We start from the raw sequence: 7,709 nt of genomic DNA on the forward strand, positions 1-7,709 counted from the left end.
TTTCAGAAAACCAATTGCGAATTTTAAACGATGGTAGAGATTTATTCGTAAGTAGAAATACCATATTTTTTGATGCCACAGGATTTATAATAAAACATATAGGTTACGAATAACTAAAAATTCAAACCAAAAAGTGCCAATTCACACTAGGCAAAGTAGAAATACCCTATTTTTTGATGCCACAGGATTCATAGTAAAACAAAGTGGCCTCTGGTAGATTGGTAGTTAGTGTTCTAGTCTGGTAGACCGGAGGTGGTGGGTTCGATTCCTATTTCTTCGGATTTGATGTATATACATCCTCCTTTCAAACTAACTGACTAGTAAAACAAATAGACTGCGAAAAACTTAAAATTCAAACCAAAAAGTGCGGATCTGTAAGGGAGGAAATAAGAAAGAAATATAAGTTTCCCAGTGTTACCCGGAATTTAGACCCCTTTTATTTGGGAAACTTTTGATTTTGCGTGAGAGAGAAATTTCATTCATCTCTCTCGCGATACGAAATTTCTCGTTCTCGGAAACTTATTTTGTTTTGTTCTTCTCATTCTTACAAAAAACAAATCAATGACCTGGTCTACACTGGGAGAGATACTTTTTCTTAATTCTCTTTTGAAGTTTCCTTCAGGGTTCATCACAAAATCTCAACTGGATCTCAACTTTGGGCTGACCATTTAATCAATCAGAAATTTTGTCCGTGAAGCCATTTTCACGATTTCTGAGAAATAAATTAATTATATCTCAGAATAGGCGTTCTTATCTATGATGTCTCCGCCTTGACAAGAGAAATCAAAGTCAACATCGCAAGGAAACAGTAAATCACGATTATGGCATGAGATTGGTTTACAGTGTGCCACCTTGGACCAATGGAAATAATCGACGAAATATTGAGGAAAGAAGATATATTAGCGTGAGTGAGAGAGTATTTCAAATAGAAAAGGAAAAATGTATACAAAAAGGTGCCCTAAAAGTGCACAAATTACTAATATGCACTCACATTTGCTCGCCAGTGTATATGGATCCATGGTAAATTCTGACATCATCTAGATTTACAAGAACAAAACGAGAATTTTTGTTGTTCGCTATTAATAGTCATTTTTCTTATCTCCCTCCCTCCATTTAACTTTCACTGATAATATTATGCAATTTGATAAATATTAAAATAAGATTTTCACCACACTGATATTAGATAAATAATTACAAAATATTATATTTAAATAACTTAAACTAATAGTAAATATTATACAGCCTTCTTGATTTGTGTTCATAAGCCAATATTAAATTTAATTGTTAGTTTTTTGTCTATAACACTATAAAAATTTACTTTATAAATGATTACAGTATATGACTACATAATGACTACAGTTAGCATTTTAAAACTTGTGTAATAAAATAAATTCCAAAAATCAATAATAAGAATTTGAAATTTCCTTTAACATTTTCAGATGCACTGTGTTGAGCTGAAGATTCAGTGGGAACTGTTAAATTAGCTGGTTCACTGTAAGCTAAAGTGGGTACAGGTTCTGTTAATGAAGTTTTAAAGAAGTATTTTATTAGAGGAATTTAAATAATTTTTCTTAAACCTTTATTACCTGTTACTTGTGGTTCTACAAAGGCATTTGTTTCCCCAGCATAGGGAGATGAAGAGATATATTCTCCCTCATTTAACATATTCAAATCTTCTTCGGTAATGACATCAAAAATCCAACCTATATTTGGTATAATTGCGGTATAATATGCTTTAAAGGGTTTCTCCAGACAATCGGTTTTATTTTGCAAAGGCAAAATAGTTGATAATATACCCATTAATTTATTACCACAAACTAAACCGGTACCACGATCGCCATTGTAATTTTGCAAGGTTTCAACTGCCTGTGTTAATATGAAAATTTAATATGATTTAGATTTCCTTAATTTCTAGAAATACTTACATTACAATTGAAACCCGCTGGTAGATAATATAATGAACAAATATCATTTTCACGTTCATTGGGATATTGAGAAGTAGCTCCACATGCTTCAGAATCTAATAAGGGCAATTGTTCACTTTGTATATAATTTGGGGCGCCATTGAGAGACTGAAAAATGTTTTTAAATTTTTTATAATTATAATTAAAAATTTTTCTGACAAAGTTTTAAAATCTTTTTGACCCACTTGACCTTGAAAGTTTATTGACTTAAAAAAAGCACTTAACGTGTTTTTGTTTAAAAATAGTTATACGTTTTGTAATACTTTGTTTACAAAAGTCATAAAACTTCACTGAAACATTTTGTTTATTTTCCTATAATATAAAGATAAAAACAATTTGCACTTTTTCCACTTACATTTCGTACATAGAAATTCGCCAAACAAGAGCCCTCAAAATCCTCATCATCAGCTAAGGTAATCCAACTCATATCACTGCGTGTGTCTAGTGGTAATATACCCTTTAAGCGCAATACCGCCAAATCATTTTCACCTGTAGTATAATTGAAATTATCCGCCACAAAAATTTCGGCAACTTGTAAAATTAATTCTTCCCTAAATGTCGTCGAACTGCCACTAATAACACTAATCATGCTGGGAACAATGGGTATGACCGGACTATTGCTGTAGGAAAATTTATAATGAACACATGAAGCTGTGGTCAAAATCAAACGACTTTGAACAATCACGCCATTGCACAAATGTACGGGTGGTCCACGTGGATGCAAATGTACATAAAGCGATACTTGATAAGAAGGTTGATTGGCACTACACACCGCAGTCGAGCCGACAATTAATATTGCCAAAATTTTCAAAATATTTAAATTTAGACTCATATTGATCGCTTTCAATTGCGAAAGATTTTATTTTCCTTTTCAAATAGTTACACTTTTAAATTTCCGTTATTTTTTTTCTAGTTTTGAACCGTTTAGTTGGACTGTAGTAGAGCGTTTGAATAAAAACTTGCGTTAAACTTCATAATTATAGAACTAATATATGATCAAAACATTTCGTTGTTTGTTGCTTGTTTAATCTTAACTGACATTCAGAAGAACTTAAGTCTATTCGCTGAAAATACAAATCTACGAGTATTTACTTTTAGCCATGTTTTTCAAGTTCTGTGTTATCGCAGTTCAGACTGATAATCTTTTAAAACAATTCTGATAAATGTTACAGACAAATATTATTATTCGGAACTTCTCACTTCGGATATATGGTATACAATGATCTTCATTAGCTTTGAAACTACTAAAGTTATTATTCTTAAGATCTTGGAAAATGAACACTACGAAACCCCTGAAGGTTTAGAGGACCCTACGCATTAATGCATGAGACTTATTAAGAATTTTGTTGTTTAATAGGGTCGTTTATTGCCAATATATCGGTTCCGAACTATTCTTTGGTATTCAATAAGTATGTATATGGTAGAAAAAGATGAGATGTACCATTGGGAAACGATCAAAGAGAAATCACAAAAGCTGCTATCGCTTAGCCCCGATTAAGACCGATTTAGAGAACCGTACATATTAAAGCATAAGACTTATTAAGAATTTTGTTGTTTAATAGGAGTTCCGAACTATTCTTTGGTATTCAATAAGTATATGGTAGAAAAGGATGAGATCCACCACTGGGAAGCGATCGAAGGGAAATCACAAAAGCTGCTATCGCTTAGCCTCGGTTAAGACCCTTTAACTTGCGAATGTTTTGATTTTATGTGAGAGAAAAGAAGACCTGAACATCATTCTTCTCTCATCTCTCTATCACAAGTTATCTTGTCGAGTCTTCACCAGGGCGTAAGAATAATGTTCATCTCAGATACCACTATTTCATATGGGTTTTAGGAAGAAGACCAGAACACATATTGTGTAATTGCCTGTCAATAAGGTGCTGCATATATTCAACCTCTCTTGAACTAAATTTTTTATTTCCATCCTTAAGCTGAACCTGTTATGGTGAACCAACGGGCTTCACAAAAGATCCATAAAGGGTTCGTAGTGCTAGAGAACTACCTATACATATTTAAAATGTATTTGAAACACTTATTTCCTATCATTACTTCGATTTATATATATTTTAGATACCTTTATAGGTTATAAATGTATCTAAAATATATGTGCTTGTATAATTCCAACAATAGTAGGGCCTTCAACAGTCGAACTTTTACCAAAATATTTGTAAAGTTATTTTGTTATTTTTAAAACTTACTACAATTTATAACAAAATACTTTATATTTTCGGAAAAAAAGAGATGAATTATGATAAAAACAACTACTTAAAGGGATCTGATAAAGTAGCAGCATCTTTTTTTTTTAAAAGCTATAGATATGAGTAACACAACTGCGGAATAAGCAAATATTGATTTAGCAAAATGAAGGCACAAAAACGTCTACTATTTATTATCTTTAATAATAGTGAATTAGAAAACAACGAAAGAAAATCCGTAAAAATAATAATCTTTTACAGTCGTGTTGAAAAAAACACGTTTTTTCAGCGTTATAGTAACAATTACTATATTTTGAATTACTGATGTGATCAAAATCATGATGAGTTACTAATTTGTTGTTTTCTTATTGTTGTAAATAAAATAATTATTATAGTCATAATAATCTTGATAAATATTCTATAACTTAACGATATTTGTTCTCGTTTTTATTGTATTTTTTATTTGTTGCAAATTATAATGTTTATTATTAGTTTGTTTTATTCTCAAGGAACTTGCAGTCAAATGTGTGCTAGTTGGGGAATATGTGGTTATTGTAACAGCTATAACTATACAATTTACTTATCCGGGGGTTCTGTTATAATTTTGATGACTAAATATTATTCTACTACGATAGGATCCTGATCATATAAAATAACAATAGAGAATTTAATTTCTCGTCATATAATATAAAAATTTGCACTTTTCAACCACATTTCGAGCATAGAAATTGGCCCAATAAGAGTCCTCGTCAGCTAATGTAATCCAAGAAAAGTAGTCATCTTGTAGGCTTAAGTGCAATGAATCTCATGGGCCATGCTAACGGAGACAGCTCTGCTTGAGCTGGATGCCTCCTAGAGGTCACCCTTGTCAGACGGATCATGAGACGAGCACGAAACCAAGAACTACCCCTCCCACCCGGCAGACGTCTGTTTTCCATATTGGGCGGTTTGTCAGGAAACAGGGCTATCAACTGTCCGTTTAAGTCCCTCTGGATTCCCGCACTTAAGTGGGCATGTCCGAAAATCTATCAAGCTTCTGTTCCAGATTGGACGGCTTAATGGTCTGTTTGCTCCCAGTGGCACGGCAGTGTTTTAGTCTTGGCAGTAGGCCAAAAATGGTAGCCACAAGAGCAGCCTTTGCTGATTCAAAGTCTGTTCCATCCATGTCTTCGGGTGAGGCAGAAGTGTTTAAACCTGCTGCCGAGGTGCATAAATGGTAACGATCCGAAGAGGAGTCCCTTTCTTCTACGCCGAATGACCAGGCCTTTCAGTGAGGTAGCTATTGTTGACCGAAGCAACAGTGACGGAGCTATCTCCCACGAAAAATGGAGGACTATCCGTCAGAAGATGCTAGGCGTGTACTGGAAGATCCTAAATGATAATCCAGGGTCATATTAAGCTGCTACATATGTAGCTTGTTCGAATGAACGCTCTGCGATTTTGCTTAAGCTAGCTATTGAGTCCCTTGGGGAAGTGTAGCCAAGTGCAAGGCTGGACGTGATCTCGGTAAGCGAGATTCCTTGTAGACCGAGTTCAATTTCCACCATACCACCTAAGCCACATGACCCGGCAGAAATTCTAGCATTCCTTCAAAGCGGAAATCCTCATCTTCCTATCCATGATTGGAAGGTCTTGAAGGTTTCCTCCCCGATAGGAGCTGTCAGAAAGGCGACTATTGTCATGAATAAGGAAACTTTGGCGTCATTGCGTGAAAGTTTATTTCGGTTTCGATAGCATCTCCCTCCGCATTTATCGAAGTGAAGCCAAACGCAGTGTCGCCGTCTCTGGAGCTAAGCTGGAGGCTCCGCCCAAGGAGGAAAATGTTAATGCCGACGATGCCGCTGGTTCTGAAAGCCAAGAAGACTCTAGTCAACCACAGGTTTAATGGGTGATCTTCTTGGCAATTTGAAGTTGGCTGAGGATGGCGATAGTTCTCAGTATGTATGATCCTGATCTTGCCGAAGGTAACACAGATTAACCTTCACCATTCCAAGATAGCATCAGCTGGTTTGCTCCCCCGGATGGCTGAGAGATGGGTGGAACTTAACTTGGTTCAAGAACCGTAGACCCATCACGGTAAAATCCTTAGACTATCTCTCAGAGGCTATAAACTTCGGTATCCTAACTCTGCAGGTAATATTAAAAATATTAAAGCCTGTATTCTGGCCAAAAGGTATTTAGATAACTTCATCTTATCTGATTAAAGTGACGAGGATACGGTAGCGGATGTACTGAAGACCGGAAACTCCACCACAATGATGAAATTTAATTTTGCTCCTCACTGTTGCATAGTATTTTGTTACTTTTTGTAATACAAATTTGTAGAAATTTATGTATGTATGTAAATTGTAAATTTAATTTCACTGAAATTTCTGTTAAGTATAAATATTTGGATTATTTTGATTTTAAATAAATTTCCCAAACCATTAAAATTTATTGATGCTATTTAACCCTTAAATGCTCAGTTTAAAATGAAATAAATTCGTATTTACAAAAAAACATTTATCTTAGAAGATACACCGACATTCCTAAGGAAATTACATTTTAATAACGCTCATAAAAGAAACTAATTTTTTTATAATAATCTTACTTAGCAAAAGTTAAAAAAATGGAACATTTTAATAATTTATATATAATTTAAAGGTATATAGTTAAGAAGTAAGAGTGTTATATTCAGCTAAGCCGAATCTTATATATGTATCCATACGTATTCTTTCGAATTACATCGCTGTATTCGTCTTTTTAGTTCATTCAAGATTGTTTATATAGAATTTCATCGTTTTACTCGCCTTTCTATGGCCTTTCTATGTCAAGGTAATTTTCTGAACGGGGCCTTATATGGGGAGGTTAGTCACCAATCCATTCTGTATTACTTTCGATAGGAAGATTTACGTTCCTATAAATATTGATTAAGTCGAATTTATAAGTTCATACTTATACTCGTATTTTTAGGCCATTAATGGACATTAAATTCATTTTCTGATGGGCACCTTATATGGGTGGTAGTGTCAATTATGGACCGATCCTCCTAATATTTGTTTGATAGATATTGGCTTATATGAAACTTATTGGCGTCTAATTTCATCGCTATACTCGCATTAAAACAGTTATGACTGTTAAAGCTGTTTTTTCGGGAGGCCACTTGTATTGGGACTATGCGAAAACGTGGACCGATAAAGCCCAATTTCAATTCCAAACAATAATAGGAAATATTTGTGGAAAATTTCAACTCACTAGCTCTTTCCGTTCGGACTTTCAACAGACGCAAATGAAGACTCAGAATATATACATATGTATGTATCCTTTTGTGGGTCTATGACCAATATTTCAATGTGTTACAAACGGAATGACAAAATCAATATACATAGCCCCATATTTTTGATGGTGGATATAAAAACCACAGCATCATCGTGATCTTACAAGAACATTTACATATTTATGAGCTTAAAAGCCCTAATATAGACTGATTCAAAACAAAATGTCAAATTTTATCAAATTATCTTAAAAATTACGACCTGTAGAGTGCGCACAAGGTTTACATGGACAC

General features: G+C 34.1%; 1 protein-coding gene across 1 annotated transcript; it reads right to left on the reverse strand.

Moving 5' to 3' along the window:
- Positions 1-1,177: 1,177 nt before the first annotated feature.
- On the reverse strand, positions 1,178-2,925 carry LOC119607532. The gene is made up of 4 exons (XM_037961487.1): positions 2,320-2,925; positions 1,926-2,072; positions 1,587-1,866; positions 1,178-1,517 (listed from the first exon to the last, which is right to left on the reverse strand). Exons 1-4 carry the CDS (start codon positions 2,794-2,796, stop codon positions 1,360-1,362), a joined length of 1,062 nt encoding a protein of 353 aa, XP_037817415.1. The 5' UTR covers positions 2,797-2,925; the 3' UTR covers positions 1,178-1,359.
- Positions 2,926-7,709: the final 4,784 nt, after the last annotated feature.

This window comes from Lucilia sericata, unplaced genomic scaffold (assembly GCF_015586225.1).
Source record: "Lucilia sericata isolate MDLA Ls3-8-SP2 unplaced genomic scaffold, ASM1558622v1 Contig000701F_arrow, whole genome shotgun sequence".
NCBI classification, from domain to species: Eukaryota; Metazoa; Arthropoda; class Insecta; order Diptera; family Calliphoridae; genus Lucilia; species Lucilia sericata.

What these genes read in the sequence shown, in the direction of transcription:
- LOC119607532 (XM_037961487.1), bottom strand. Translation starts at nt 2,796, where the DNA reads ATGAGTCTAAATTTAAATATTTTGAAAATTTTGGCAATATTAATTGTC. An exon ending in CGAATTTCTATGTACGAAAT is followed by an intron (nt 2,073 to 2,319) that starts GTAAGTGGAAAA and finishes AACATTTTTCAG; the next exon opens with TCTCTCAATGGCGCCCCAAA. An exon ending in CAGCGGGTTTCAATTGTAAT is followed by an intron (nt 1,867 to 1,925) that starts GTAAGTATTTCT and finishes ATATTAACACAG; the next exon opens with GCAGTTGAAACCTTGCAAAA.